Source organism: Podarcis liolepis, assembly GCF_965112155.1.
Source record: "Podarcis liolepis genome assembly, chromosome: 12".
In the NCBI taxonomy this organism is placed as follows: Eukaryota; Metazoa; Chordata; class Lepidosauria; order Squamata; family Lacertidae; genus Podarcis; species Podarcis liolepis.
This window is the reverse complement of record NC_139563.1, coordinates 16,683,979-16,699,881: the sequence shown is the minus strand read 5'-3', so window position 1 is coordinate 16,699,881 and position 15,903 is coordinate 16,683,979. Positions and strand designations below refer to the sequence as shown.

The following is a 15,903-nucleotide window of genomic DNA, read 5'->3' as shown; positions in this document are numbered from 1 at the left end:
GTGACATCTTGTGAAAAAATCATGAGGATCTGCTTTTGACCCAGGCCTTTTTGGCCTGGAAACGATGCCTTATGAGGAACGGCTAAGGGAGCTGGGCATGTTTAGCCTGGAGAAGAGGAGGTTAAGGGGTGATATGATAGCCATGTTCAAATATATAAAAGGATGTCACATAGAGGAGGGAGAAAGGTTGTTTTCTGCTGCTCCAGAGAAGCGGACACGGAGCAATGGATCCAAACTACAAGAAAGAAGATTCCACCTAAACATTAGGAAGAACTTCCTGACAGTAAGAGCTGTTCGACAGTGGAATTTGCTGCCAAGGAGTGTGGTGGAGTCTCCTACTTTGGAGGTCTTTGAGCAGAGGCTTGACAACCATATGTCAGGAGTGCTCTGATGGTGTTTCCTGCTTGGCAGGGGGTTGGACTCGATGGCCCTTGTGGTCTCTTCCAACTCTATGATTCTATGATTCTTTTACCCAGACCTGACATTTGGCGGTTCACTTCAGTAGGGAAAAATCAGACCCCTGGTAGATAGAGCAATCCCTGTCATGTCTACTCAGGAGTAAGTCCTGCTTGATTCAACAGGGCTTACTCCCAGGTAAGTGAGATCAGCACTGCAGTCTTAGCCTACAATGTCAACACTACTTACATGGGAGTAAGTGCCACTGAACTCAATAGGATTTTCTTCTGAGTAGACATGGTTAAATATATCTACCGTGCATTTTTTTGAAGAATTGAGAAGTTGAGGCAGGGAAGATGATATGCAAGACAGCTAACCCCATAACTGGTGACAGGTACATGAGAACATACTATTGGTTTGCTAGAAATCTCTATTTAACCACTATGAGGTCCACATCAACCTCATTTGAACAAATGGAGCACTGTAGGAGGAAAGTCATTTGGTGACTGAGATACAGCTGGTGTACAGACCTTTGGCTTGGCAGGTGCTACTGAACTACAACTCCCATCATCCCATCCCATTCTTTATCTCTGAATTCTGCATTGCAGGGAGCTGGACTAGAAAACCTCTGGGACCCTTCCAAGTATACAATTCTATGAAATGCAATAAATAAGTGGATCCCTGGGCTTAATTATTTACCCCACCCATCCCCCATGAAGCTCAAAATGGGATGTCTGGTTCTCTTCACAACAACCTTGCGAGGAATGCTTTCTTCTCAGTGGATATTTTTCTGTCAGTCTCTTTAATGGATTTGAAGTTGCTTTCATGTACGTATGTAATTCTTTTTTGGTATGGGGTGTAATTTTTTATATATATAAAAATGGTTTTATGTATATTTTTACGCTTTTAGGTGCTTTCATGGGAAGCACTTCCTAAACGAAACCACCATGAAACTGAAGAAACGAAATTCACAAGGTTTAGGGCAGATACAGTAAGCAGAGCTGGGGTGGCAAATGCAAAAACTAGATTTCTTTTTTAAAGAAACCACCACCACCACCATCCATTACAGCTCCTTTTTTCCTAAAGCAGTGTAAGGGGCTGCTGTGTAGCAAATGATCTCCCGACAGAAGCCAGCATTAGTTAAGCAGCGCTGCAACAAATATCCATTTACAGTGCAGCCCCACTAAACGCAAGTCTCCAAGCCTTCGCTTGCTGGCAAATCGAAAAAACCCTTTTGAATTCGGCGAGACTTTCCTCCGAGTAAGCACGCATTAAAGTTGAAACCATTTATTTTTTTCTGGGTAGGGGAATCGATTTCTCCTGCAAACTGCAACGCTGAACGCCAGGAGCAGAATTCTGTTGCATTGTGGGGAATGCACGGGAAACAATGCACGTAAGAAAACGTTACCCACGTGTAATGACAACCCCCCCTTCCCAGTTTCCCCTGGTAAAAAGCTTGTTGCAACGTCTCAGGCGATTCAGCTTCCCTCTGCTATTCCTGCGCGGCTCAGCAGCGCCCCCGGACGCCACGCTCAGCATTGCAACCTTCCCCTCCTCCCCTCTCCTTCTCTAGCAACCGCAAACAACAAGCAAAACGTTCCCCTTCTCGCTCCGAGTCGCTTCTCTAAAACAGGCTCCCCGGCATTATATACCCTTCTAAAAATAGCCTGCCGCGCGGCCGGCCAATCAGGGCGGCTCGAATTTCGAATCGGCCCAATCGGGCGCGGCGTCACGGAGAGGTTCGGTCACGCCAGGAGGAGCCGGGATGCGTCGCGGGCGCCCATTGGGCTGCTCTGACATCATTGGAACGCGGTGTAACGAGTTTTGTTGTTCGAGATTGGGCAGCGCTCGGAGCCGGCGTAATGGGATCACGAGGTGGCGGAGGGAGGGGGGGTGGAGGAGAAGGAGTAAAGGGGGCGGGGCGAGAGTAGCTGGGAGCGCGAGGGAGGGGGGAGCCGAAAAGAGGGAGGGAGTAGAAGGAGGAGGGGAGTAGAAAGAGGAGGAGGTTGTGGCCAAGGAGAGCTTTGAATAGGGAAGTTTTGCTGGGGGTTACATTCGCAGTCATCTCAGTGTTTGCAAATATTGAGTAGGCTCCTGAGCAAGTATCTTCTGGAGAGAACCCCAGGAGTGGAAAGCAAGATTACCAGCAGCAGCTGCATTTTGGAGACTGCAAGAGATATATATATATATATAAATAGATCTATGTATATATATATCCATACCTTGATATTGCTGTGCAATTAAACTTTGCATGAAACTTTTGCTTTATTATTATTATATTTGAAAAAAAATACCCTTTGCATCTGAACTGCCGAAGAGGAATTTAATATACAATTATTTTTATTTTTGAAAGAGGAAAAAAATCTGTCTTCTTCTTTGTGGCCGTCTTTCCCTCTGGAGGAGGAGGAGGAGGAGGAAGTGGGACTTTGTAAATAGCTGGTCGTATTTCTCTCGCCATCACCTGCCATCACGACTACCGACGACAGCAGCAGCGGTAGCAGCTGAGAAACATCTGTAGCGGTGTTGATACTCGTGCTTTTTCTTCTTCCTTACGACGAGACACATTGCAATCGGACGTTGACCCTGTGGAGGGTTTATTTGTTGCAACTTCTTTCCCCCCCTTCCCCTTGAAAACAAAAAACAAAAACAAAAAAAACCATGGATGTGCTTCCAATGTGTAGCATCTTTCAGGAACTCCAAATTGTCCACGACACTGGTTACTTCTCCGCTTTACCATCTCTGGAGGAATATTGGCAACAGGTAAACCGAAGGATATCTGCTTGTGCTGGGCAAACGTTGCTTTTAATTCGGAGCAACACTGATAACGAGGTTAGAGGCTTGCCTTTTAGGAAGGCTTCCTGCAGGAATCTTTTTTTAAAATTTTTAAATAGTAACGTTATTGTTTCAAGCAAGTGTGTTTGTTTGGGCTGCTGTGCAACACTGTTATATCTGCTTTCTGGGTTTTTTTTATGCCGTGCATGCTTGTTTTTGCTCGCTACCGGGAGAAGTGCTGTTTATGCCCAGCGCCGCTGTCACAGCTTCTGGACAGTGGCTGGTGTATTTTCTGAATGCCTGTCCTGCCCCCCCCTCTCTCTCTCTCTCTGTGTGTGTGTGTGTGTGTGTGTGTGTGTGTGTGTGTGTGTGTGTGCCATCAAAACAACAACCGCTGAAGCGAAATGTTGCCACAAAAAAATAAATAGCATAAATCCGCAAGTCCTGCGTTTTGCATTTTGCTTGATCTAGTTCCTGGCAAAGTTGTCTCTCCTCTCTCTCCCCCCTCCCCCGCCTTGAAGCAGATCCAAACACTACAACTGGGTCTTGTCATTCGAACTGTCTTTCATTTCCACCGGTTTTTTTTTTTTTTTTTTTTTTTGCTTTTTTTACACGCCCCACTTTTTGGGGGGGGGGGAGAGAAATGGTTGGAAATTGGGGTTTTTCAAAAAATAATCTTCCCCCCCCAGTATTATTTTCCTTAGCAGAATTGCCAACCTTCTAACTCCCTGCTGCATGTTAACCATTAATTATTAGTATTATTATTTTTCCCTCTGTCTTACCCGCCACCCCCCCTCCTGAGTTGTCAGTCATATGACAATGATACTGTTTTGTTTCTCCTCCCCCCCTTTTTAATTGCTGTGAGTCTTCCTAGCGGAGGGAAAGAGGGAGGCTTGTTGCCTTTAATGGACATGGTTTTTTTCTTTTCTTGGGGGGGCGCTTGTTTGTTAGTACAAGTAATTGGTTTGCTTGGAAACAAGATTGTTTTTGCATTGTCTTGGATTTTCCCCCCTTGAAGGGGGGGGGGTGTAAGTGAAGAGAGAGTGTTTACTTACTTGCCTCTTACCCTAGCTGTGATATTTGCTCCTTCTCTCTCTCTCTCTCTCTCTCTCTCTCTCTCTCTCTCTCTTTCTCTCTTTAAGCCCAGCTGAGTACCCAGATCAAATCAGTCTGGAGGTTTTGTTTGTAAAGCCTGAGAACCTATCAAGAAGGTTGAAACCTTGTGCATGTTTTGAAATTCCCCATTTCCAATTCCCCCTCCATCCCCCCCTTCTTTCTTTTTTCTTTCCAAGGCAGCACCAATAGTATGTAATTGAAATTGATCTAAATAGTTTTTCCTTCAGGCATTTCGGGGGATTTTAACCCAGAGCTAGATATGGATCCCACTGTAGTCTTTTGAATAATTTCAAAACCTCCTTCGGAGCTTCAGGCCAGTCCTTCAGGCTGATTTGCATAATGGGGGAATTTTAAATCCACCCTGAATAAGAAATTTGAACCTGCCCCTTTCTGTCAATTCCCTTCCTGTTTCCTTATAGAAATGATGTGTCTTGTTTTATTTTTGAAGTGCACTGCAAATCAGTTCCCTAATTATAGGGAAACCGATAAATATTGATTAAGCTTGCAGTCTCTTCCACTTTTTGGCCCAACCTTCAGTTAACAAGAGGGGAGAAATGGTCAGTCAAAACCTAGGCATGCTTACTCTGAAAAAAGTCCCATAGGTCAGTAGTGGTCCTTACTCCCAGGTAAGTGTGCTTAGGAGTAGAGCCTAAACAGATGGGGGAGAAGTGTAAAAATCGGCAACATACTGTGACAGAAACTCCCATTAAGTTGACACTTAAGAGAGTGAAATGTGTGACATATGCTTTTGGAGTCAGCTTTGCTTATGGGGATGGGGGGGGGGTCCTGCTTAAAATAAGGTAACTATGGAGTCTGATATATTTGCCCATAAACACACACACACAACCCCCTTATATATTTAGTTCCATCAACATGCTGATCTTTAATTATGGGGATGATAGTGAAGGGAAAATGAAGTGTGCACTGATAGACACCCCCCCCCCAAAAAAAGAGATAAATGCTTGCATTTCTTCCAAAGTTCTCTTTAGTTTGTTAGGAATTTGGAAACACATTTGTGTCACTCGGAGGGTTGCTTGTCTCCTATTGCAGCAGGGAGGATAGCTTACTTTATTTCATTTTATTTTACATGGCCCGTTGCATGTCTATCTGAACCGTGTACTTTCTTGGCAGAAGTTCAGGATTTTAAAAGGAAGTCTCTTTTGGCATTGAGTGAAAGAAATAGGGAGATGACTCATACGGTTGTGCTCTTGGCCAGTAGATAAAATTCTTCAATGTGGGGCTCCCAGCAGGACCTCAAAAAGTTGTATTTCTCTCTTGACTGCTTTCCCTGCAGTTCTATTTTCTCAAACTTTCTTCTTCTCCTCAGCATCGCATTAGCATTCTGAAAGGTTTTGCTCACCGAAATTCCTTAGGCCGCTATCATTTCTACCAGAATTGTTCCAAGTTACGCAAAACTCATGCCAGTGTGCTTGGAAGAACTGGCATTCTTTGAACGTCTCCCTTAGGCTGAGTTTTCATCTGCAGGAAATGGGCTGGCTTGGTGGGTTCCCCCGAATATGGATCATGACTTTGCCGCAACCACACATGTTTCTTGAGTTCAGAGCGCTGGTGCTGTCAGCTCGGTGGAAGTCGAGCTTGGCAACTTTCTGCGGAGATCACACAATTCACTTAGAAGCCCTTTTGGTTACTAAAATACTGGAAATTGTAGAAAGGCCTGATTAAAACTGGGGGGTTGGGGTGAGAACAGAGTCACTTTAGAGCCAACCCATTGAACATCTCCTTTCTAGGAGATGATTTTTCAGCTCACACAATAAGAGTAATGGCTGGAAAATGTAGGTGGGTTTGAACTCTTTCTATGTGTATTTGAACTCCAGCCCAGTTCTTGGGAACTGCATTGTTTACTGTAACAGTCATTAAATGAGGGTTGAGTGGCCTATTACTTTAAGGGAGCCTAGCAACCAGAAATAAACACCCCATCTTTTGCACACACATGCTTTGGTTGATGTTTCTGGAGAATGGCTTCTATAGCTTTGCACTTTTCTTTTTTTTAAGAAAAAGAGATTTAATTTTAATTTGTTGTGTCTATTTTTTTGTAGACATGCTTAGAGCTGGAACGATACCTTCAGAGCGAGCCTTGCTACGTATCTGCCTCTGAGATAAAATTTGACAGTCAAGAGGATCTGTGGACCAAAATTATTTTGGCGCGTGAAAAAAAGGAGGAATCTGAACAGAAGGCCACGTGTGTTCCAAAGGAGGAAAGCGTAAAGACTCAGAGTTTAGAGACTAACAGCTTGAATTCTGACATCAGCAGTGAATCTTCTGACAGCTCTGAGGAACTTTCGCCTACAACAAAATTTACATCTGATCCCATTAGTGATGTCTTGGGCTTGACCAGTACAGGAAACTTGAGTTCATCTGTCACGTCGACTCCTCCTTCCTCCCCTGAGTTGGGGAAGGAAGCTTCTTCCCAACCGTGGAATTCTGCGCCTGGTGAATTGCATTCGCCGGGCAAAATTCGTACTGGTAGTGGTGGAAAGACTGCAGAAAAGGGTGCCCCAGTGAACGGCGATGCCTCTCCGGATGGGAGGCGGCGGATCCACAGGTGTCAGTTCAATGGGTGCAGAAAGGTTTACACCAAAAGTTCACATCTGAAAGCACATCAACGTACCCATACAGGTGAGAGCTTCTCCACTGGGCAATCCAAACATCTGGTCTTGGGCGATCCAAATAGTGGTCACTTTGTGTTTTCCACGGAAGAAAACAAAACTGGGGCATGCTAGGGTGGCCTCAGCTGCTTGTTCATGTGTGGGTTCAAGCACACCTTGTCTCATCCCACTTGGCTGTGATCTGAAGCCACAAGATATGGAGTCCTTGGTGCAGCTAAGAAGGTCTGTGACCAGTCAGCAGTGAGCTAGGAGGCCTTCTGGGAACACTGTTTACAGTTCCATCATGGAAGAAAGGCAGGATATAAATGTAATAAGGGGGACCCCATTTGCTTCCTGTTCCTATAGGACTGGCAGGTAGCTTTCTCTTACTAGGATGTGTGTCAAATCTTCCGTGGCTTGGGCCCTAAGATTTGACAGGCTAATGGTGTTCACCATCACATATGATTTCTATAGGACTTCTGCTTAATACTTCAGCTGGTGGCTGGTTCTCAATGACAGCATCATCCTCTTTCTCTTCCCCTTCCCTTGATGTTCATGGCCAGCAGAACTATGCACCAGGATGCCATTATTAGGACTGGCAGACATGGAGAGCATATGGTTCCTCCAGATGTTTGCTGGACTCCCATGTCCTATCAGCCCCAGCCAGCATGACCCATGACCAGAGATGATGGGAGTTGAAGTTCATCAATATCTGGAAGGCCATAGGATCCCCATCTCTGATCTACAGTTCAGTAGAAGTGTTGTCCCTTATTCCAGGCAACCCATCTGGATTTAGCTTCATGTCTGACTTTGGTTGCTGGTAACTGTAAGGAAAACCCTTGATGCTAATAGTGTCATAATGTTACGCAATTTCTGGAGCAAGAGCTTGGGGCTATGAGATGATGCAATAACAGCTGAGGTTTCCAAAATGCAAGGCATCACTTCCTCATTTTTGTTCTGCATTAGCCAGTTGCAAACTTCTATGTGCAAAGCTTGGATGAGGCTAGTTAACTTTTCTCTCTCTTGCACATGTTTGGTTCCTGTTTTGTAATTAGCTGGTGCTTGAGAAGATGCACAATTGTTAAATTGTTTTTTCAAGGAGGTGGAGGGAATCCCTCAAAAACAACAACAACAAAAACCAACAACAACAGACAACTAGCTTTGAAACTCAGCAACAGCAAAAGGAAATGGAAACATTTCTCAGAAATTGGAGATTTTGTCCTGATTCTGAAGGACAGATTCCTCATTGATTCATTTAATAGCAGAAGAGTAACTAGTTCCCTTAATTGCTGGACTTGCCTCAAGCTAGCTGTGTGTGCATTGACAGAAGTAAAATGATCTTTTGAGAGAGATGTTTATGATCATAAAGACAATGGCAGACTTTATGAGCGTTTCATTATCATGTGGTTTTGCTAACACTAAGCAAACAGGATTTTACTAGTATGAAACCTAGATTTAAACAAAACAAACCCAGTTCCCTAGCTTAACTTGAAAGGATTTGAAGCGGGCAGGCACTCCAGGGTTTCTATAAATTTTTTATAGTGAAAGTAGTTGCTTTTTGACATGAGTGCTTGATGACTGTGGTTAGATGTGCAGAGCCGCTGGCTGGCATACCAATCTCCAGCTCAAGGTGCAGAGCAAGATTCTGCACCTTGAGACAAACAGCTTAGAGGTCTCCTTTTCAAAGATGTTCTTTTCACCGTTTGAAGAAGGGAATACAGAAAAGATGGCTCTGTTCTATGCTTCCGCAGTCTGGTGAGGGAGGGAGAGCTTACCTCTCATATGCCAGTTATTCTGCGGAAATCAAACAAATAGTGTTAAGCCATAGAATCTTATAACCAGAATCTCTGGACCAGAATGCATTTTTATGATCTGCTGATGAAGGTGGTTTTGCTCTCCACTCTAGCCTTTCCCAACCTGCTGCTCTCCATGTGTTTTGGACAACAAGTCTCATCATCCCTGATGGTCGACCATGCTCGCTGGGGCCTGGCAGTCCAAAACACCTGAATGACAAAGGATTGGGAAATTCTGTGTTGTTGTTTTTTCTCTGCTCCCCGCACCCTACCCTAGCCCACTTTGACCCATTTAGTCATGGGGAAGGTGGTTGGCTGTGTGGGCAAAGCAATTAGATCTTCACAATTCGGGGACAGACATTTTCACACTCGCTAGATTTCTAGAGCGATAGAAAGACATGGATTGGAACCTTGGGAGAGTCTAAGACAGGCATCCCCAAACTCGGCCCTCCAGGTGTTTTGGGACTACAACTCCCATCATCCCTAGCTAACAGGACCAGTGGTCAGGGATGATGGGAATGATAGTCCTAAAACATCTGGAGGGCCGAGTTTGGGGATGCCTGGTCTAAGACTTGCTTTCCCATATTGTCAGGATTGAGGCTGGCATCCAAACATTCTGGCTTAATAATGGTTAATAATAATTCTCCCCTTTGAATGGCCGCAAATTTGTAAGTTAGGTTTCTCATTACCATCCAATATTGATAGGCCTAACCTATGTATCTAATAGGTGAACCCAATATATATTGGGTTGTATGTGCTTAAGTTATACTTGGAGAAGACCTATTAAATCCCTGGGTGCAAATTAGGCCTAACTAACTCGACTCCATTGTTTTCAGTGGGTTTAGTCTATGAGTAAAATTTGGAGCGTGCAACCCATAATTTGCTGCTATTGTGTTTAACCTAGGAAGTCCACAAAAGCTACTAGCGCAGGAGACCTCCAAGCATGGTCTATATCAATTGTTTTGAGCCTAAAAGATATAGAGAACCAACTTCTATTAAACTTCTATAACAATCTGGGCATTTGGAGGCAGTTCTTATTCGCCCTAGGTGACCAGGTTAGTGGTGATTTTTACAAGCCTGTATTCTAAACACTCAGAGAATTCCTAGGATGCAGCTGCACAAGGCTTACATTACTGGCATGTTTTCCAGTCAAGGCTTGATGTTTTGCTGTTGCAGCAAAGCTGTCAGCTCAGAAACATCTAAATTCTCCATCAGCGTTCTCGGAAGTACTTAGTGTGCTGTTGTGAATTAAATTGAGTGGCCTTATTTCCTATGTTAAAAACAAATGAATCAATATTCATCTTTGCTTGGAGAGAGAAACGGACGGTTAATAATCTTTGGTATGTTTTATTTGCAGGAGAAAAGCCTTACAGATGCTCATGGGAAGGGTGTGAGTGGCGTTTTGCGAGGAGTGATGAGTTAACCAGACACTTCAGAAAGCACACGGGTGCCAAGCCTTTTAAATGTAGTCACTGTGACAGGTACGTGAATGGTCACTCTCTTTTAATAACCCCTGCACCTCCCTCTTCCCCAGTGTTTCCATGGGAAGCAATGACTTAAGCCCTCCGCATTGATGAAGCCACCAAGGCGCAGGCAGTTCCATCAAGTATCAGCTCTGTCCCATTGCACCGGAGCTTTTCAAAGGAAGCATCCAGCTTCAGTGATCAGCAACAGTGTAGCTTTTTTAGTTCTAACAGTGCAAAAAGAGAGAGAAATAAGTCTCTGATCAGGTGAATCAATTCTGTCTCCACTTAAAGGAAAAACGTTTCCAGTTACATATTTCAGAACAGCCTACTTGAAATTCCAGTGGAAATACTCCCAGAATTAAGTGGATTGAAGTTAATGCATTTTAGATAGTGTCTGCATGGATACAGGTTAAATAATAGAGTGACTTCTGATGCTGAGATCAGGAGGAAAGTGGAAGAAGCTGACAGGAGGAGGAGCAGTCTGTAGGGTCTCTTTCAATGAACGTCTTGGAAGGGTTCGGTTGCTATGGTGTAGCTATGGTCCCATTATAAAGAGGTGGACTTGGTCCCCGTGGTGGTCTCTCTCCCAACTCCTAGTATTCTGCGAGTCACCTTCCCTTTCCTCCAAAACTTCCAAGACAGTTTATGTCTTCTACGAAATAGCTCTTCTGCTTAGCCATCTTTGTTTGTGTCTCTTTTGCACCAGCCTTCTGTCACAATGAGTTATTGGAAGAGGACTGTAAAGAGTTATTGTAGCAGGTGCTGTGAACTTAGGCTAAGATTCTTGCAGGATGCTCCCTTGGATCGATTTAGATGAGCCTAGTCTATCTCATGGGGTTGCTGTGACCCTTGCATGCCATTCCGAGCTCCTTTCAGGATATGAATGTCAGCCCGATTGGTGAATCACCGGGAACGTGACTGTGGTGCCACTCTGCACACTTTGCTTTGACACAGCATTTTGCATTCTGGCCAAGTGACGGAGTGACCACTCTGTTCCTCTGTTCGCCTACTTGACAACCTATCTCTCTGCCCCAAGGTCGCATGAACCAGTCCCAAGTCACACAGATTGCAGTGGAGTTAATTCTGCACGTTGCTTTTGTTTTAAGTATGCTCCGTAAAGGTTCTCTGTAGTATTTGCCGCCATTGCAACTGATGATAGTAAGGCTGGGGTACAATAGGATTCCAAAGGGCTATGCACTTGGGTCTCCCAAATCAAATTTTGTGTCTCTTGGATGGACCTATAGGGCCTCATAACAGCAGTCCACAATGTGGTGCCATCTGGATGTTATTGGAATATTAACTCGGATCAGTCCAGCATGGCCAGTGGAATGGGACAAGCAGAGTCATAGTCTTGCAACATCTGGAAGAAGCCATGCTAACTCCTCCTGGTCTACCCCGATTCACTCACCTATAGGAAGATGGTCCTCAAAATTCTCCCCTCTTCTCCGTTGACAGGTGTTTCTCCAGGTCCGACCACCTGGCCCTGCACATGAAGAGGCATCTCTGAGTGGGTGAAGAGGTCGAATCCTGTGGGCTAAGAGGCTTCGAGGTCAACCAGCCTTGAAAGAAGGGATGCGTGTTCCAGCCAAAGCATGCCATTTTGCACCCTAACCCAGTTGCCTCCAGGGCCTCTCTTCCTTGGAAGGTCTTCAGAGGGCTAAACAAGTCATGTAAGGAAACGGCATAGCGACCGCACGGTTGTGGGTCTCGTACGCTGGCACCCAACCTTCTACGCCTTCTGCCGTGAGCACGTGCACTGAGAATGTTAATGATTGGACGACTGTATGTTATTGAGGATCGTACTGGGCGACTGTATGCTGAGGCACATGAATACTTTTTGTTTGTTTGTTTCATTTCCCTTCCGTTTCGTTCCTCGTGGTTGTTTTATAACCGTAAGCGAGAGAGAGAGAGGAAAGGTCAGCTGAATGGGGGAGGGCGGGGGGAATCATTTGCGTATGTGAGGAGTATGCCGCAAGAAAGGAGCGATCAATCATTTCCAAGGGGCGGGGCGAAAGGGGTGTCTGCACCTTTAAAAATAAAAAAAGAAAGAAAAAGAAAGAGGGAGGGGAAGATGGAGGGGAGGGGGTGGCGAGTCAGGACACCAGAATGGAGGGAGGGGCCCCTATCCTGTGTGAGAGGAGCTTTTGGTGTCTGGTCCAGCTCTTAAATGTGCAATGTGTCAAGTAGCTTGTTTTACTTGCTACAGAGCTCATTTGTAATCCATTGTATAAGCTGTGTATTTACAATATAACACAACCTATAACTTTTTCATTATAATACAAAGATTATTGCATGGTTCTGGGGAACTATATGCTTTTCCATTCTTTAATCAGGACTTGCAGGTATTTCTTTTGTTTTCTCTCCCCCTCTCTCAATTCCAGTTAAAAAGCTGCTACAATGCAATTGGTTTAATGTTACATAACATACAGATCCTGGATTTTTATTTTTTTTTTTTTATTTTTGTCCTGTTGGGTGGATAAAACCACTGTAGGTTAGAAACTGTAATATTTTTTAAGAAAAGAAAAGAAAATTCTCATGCAGCTATGTTGGGGTTTTGTTTTTTTGTTCCTTTTCTCTTTTATTTATGCCTTGAGGTCTCTTAATTTCTGGTTTTCTAGCTGTTAATGCACTGTTGACCTTAATAATGGTGCCTTATGCAAAAGTGATCTCTTCTCGCAAGAGGTCTTATACAGGGGTATGGGTGATTTGTGCTTCATTAAGGCTCTCTTGTCACCTGACATTTGTACTGTATCAAATGTAAATTATGAAGAGGTGGAGGAAAGCATAGGCTGATCTTCAGGATCTTCAGGGGTTTTTTCCATGTAGAAAAGCATCTTTGGACATGTCAATACAATATTATACTTTCCCTTTTAAAAATCCCATGGAATAATATGACCGGTTCTGCTACCTTGAAAATCCCTCTTTATACATCCTTGCACAACCAATAATATGTGTACAGAACATGCACCCTGAACCTCCCTTTCCCATGTACCTCAAAATGTTACAATTCCTCCCTTTTTAAAAGTGTAGGAGCATTACAAAAATAATCATTTGCTTAAAATGGCACAAGTTCCATGTCTTTATATCAAGCTTTCTCTTGGTTAATACTAAAATAAAACTCTCTCTTTTTTGAAATGGAAAAAGCAAAACAAAACAAAAAAAAGTTACCAAGCAGGCAGAAAGTTTCTTGGGTGTATATATTTGTTTGTATAGTATTTGTAAGCACTGTGTGTTTGTTTGTGTGTGTGCGTGTATGAATAATATATATTTTTCAAGGAAAGAATTGAGTTCTTTCCTGTGAAATATGGCAGCCCATAAGAAGTCCTCTGCTTTTCCTTAAGTTTTGTAAAGGAAGCAAACAAGTGGTGGTCACTAAACACATAAAAACATTTTTTTAAAATATTATTATTGGCTTGCAGACTGCTTTAAAAAGGATTTGGGCAGCAGCCTGGGGGTGGAAGAGAGGCTCCGATGGGCGCAAGTGATTCTTGCGAAGAGAAAGCTAGGCTGCATTCGCTTCTGTGTCAGGGGGCGCACTTGCGAGCTCAAAAATCCCTGACCGTCAAATGAATGGAGCAGAGCGGAACCTTTTCTTGAGACTACTGCGGGATTGGGCATCTTTCAATGCAACTTGGCAGTTTTCTGAATCAGGTTTTCTCTCTCCAGACCAATGAGCCTGCCATTTCTCTTTTACCTTGGCAAAGTCCCAAGACTGCCCCTCTTGTCCCAACTGGACCTTCCAACCAACTTTCTGCTGCTGTCTGGCTGGCTCTCCATCTGTCCCGAAGGGCACTGATTTGGTACATCACCTTGAGTGCCTAGCTCACTTAGTGACATGTTTCCACATCATCTGGAAGCGCTACGTCAGAGGTAGGGAACCTTTGGTCTCTCTGATGTTGTTGAACCACAACTCTCACAATCCCTGACTGTTGACCATTCTGGCAGGGGCTGATGAGAGTTGTGGTTGCATCTGGAGGGCAACGGGGTCTTCACCTCCTGTGCCGCATTTAGCAGTTGATAATTCTAGCAGGTGACCGCAACAACAACAAAAACCCTCCAACCCAAATCCACCACTTTGGCTTCTGTCTAGAAGCTTATTGAGAAGATCTAGGAATGAGCTCCTCAATGATTGCTTTGCTACTTTGGGTATTTACATTTCAGCTGAAGGCGCAAGATGGTTTTCATGAGAGAGCTTAGATGCAGCCGTCCCCCAGAAGTTAAGTCAGTGAGTTTCAGAACTGCCTTCCCCAGCAGTGCTGTACTTACCCACAAACCACAGTGATAGCCTATTTCTTGCTGTTTCGGACATCTTTTCCAGGAACTGGTGGTGAAGGTTAAATACTTCTCTAGAGCACATTAGACACTAATTTATCCAATTCTAAGGAACACACAGGCCTGCCCCTTTTGTATTGTGTTCAATTTTTATATACTGGAGTGTGCACTTTTAAAAAAACAAAAAGTAAATATGCCCTAGGAAAAAGGTTTATATTGTCTACAATCTGTAGGGCTCTCATGTTCCATGTGGAGCTTCATGCATGTAGGATCTGCCTTGCTCTTTTTTCTTTTTTTCCCCATTGAGGGACTTCCTTGCAGCTATAGTGAGAGAAACATTTCATACATGGAGCATTCTCCATAGTAAAAATGGGAGGTCTCTACATGTATGTTTATCAGGATCATCACAAGTGGAACAAGGCGATTAAGAAGGGTTTTTCTATTTGTTTGGGGGTATTTCAGGGGTGGGTTTTTTGTTTACCTATTTTGCAATGCTTTCTGCTGAAGCATAATAACTCTATTAATGCTCAAGTAGGAAAACATGGAAATTTAATAAATCCCCTTGCATTAGCTTTTCTTGATTGCGAAGCATCAAAACGGTTTTGGAATGGGGGGCTGTGTGCCATACGTCAAATTATGCCTGTCAGTTTTGTAAGTTTAAACAAGTACATTTTGTTCAGGTGATAACTGAGCCTCAATAAAGCGGAGAGAAAAAAAATTGCTTGAAATTTCAGAAGAGAATTTCTATTCGTAAGATTTCTTTCTTTCTTTCTTTTTTCCTTTTTTTGTTCGTTTGTTTTTTGGAAGCACCCTGTTATCTAAAGAATCTCTTTGTAAGATTTTTGTAAAAAAAAATTGTTTTACAAGATTTTATTTGAAATTGTTTTTTGCAAGATTGTTATATTTCTGTATGAATGTATTTTTTATTGGAATAACATAAAAAAAATTCTTATCAGCATTTTTGGGTCTCTTTCTTTGGTTTTGCTTCAGTGGAATTAAAAGTAACAGAATTTCCATTATCTGGAGTTGCCCCTAATTCACTGTGAACACTGCAATTGCTTGGCTCCGGATGGGATGGCAATGGTTCTTAAAAGTGCTTTAGCTAGGCTTGCCTAGTCAAGGCAAGGAGCTAAGCTTTGCCAAATGAGAATTTGTCTAACCCACTTATACTTCCTTTGATGCAACATACATAAATCTGCTCCATGTGCCCCAATTGTGGCCACTCAACAAAAAACGTGAAGCGCATTGAACATGCAGACTCTGCATCTGTATATACAAGACGATGAAAATGATGCAGGAGAGAAGCATGTTTCTTTTCTTGCAATTAAAGGCCCTCTATTATGAGTCCCGTTTCATAACTTTAGACAGCTGAAGGTCCAGTTCCTATAGGCCTGGTGTGGGAAACAGCTTTCTCAGAATTGAGATTTTACTTTTGTGCGTATGGTAGGCTAGCTTCTACACCACCCCCACCCCCACTACCCA

The 15,903-nt window shown here is 43.6% G+C and overlaps 1 protein-coding gene across 1 annotated transcript; it reads left to right on the top strand.

Annotated features, from left to right (window-relative positions):
* Window positions 1–2,329: 2,329 nt before the first annotated feature.
* Window positions 2,330–15,379, top strand: KLF6 (KLF transcription factor 6). Its single transcript, XM_083467242.1, has 4 exons — window positions 2,330–3,156; window positions 6,342–6,921; window positions 10,041–10,164; window positions 11,605–15,379. The coding sequence occupies exons 1-4, from the start codon at window positions 3,055–3,057 to the stop codon at window positions 11,654–11,656; spliced, it is 858 nt and encodes a 285-aa protein (XP_083323368.1). The 5' UTR covers window positions 2,330–3,054; the 3' UTR covers window positions 11,657–15,379.
* Window positions 15,380–15,903: the final 524 nt, after the last annotated feature.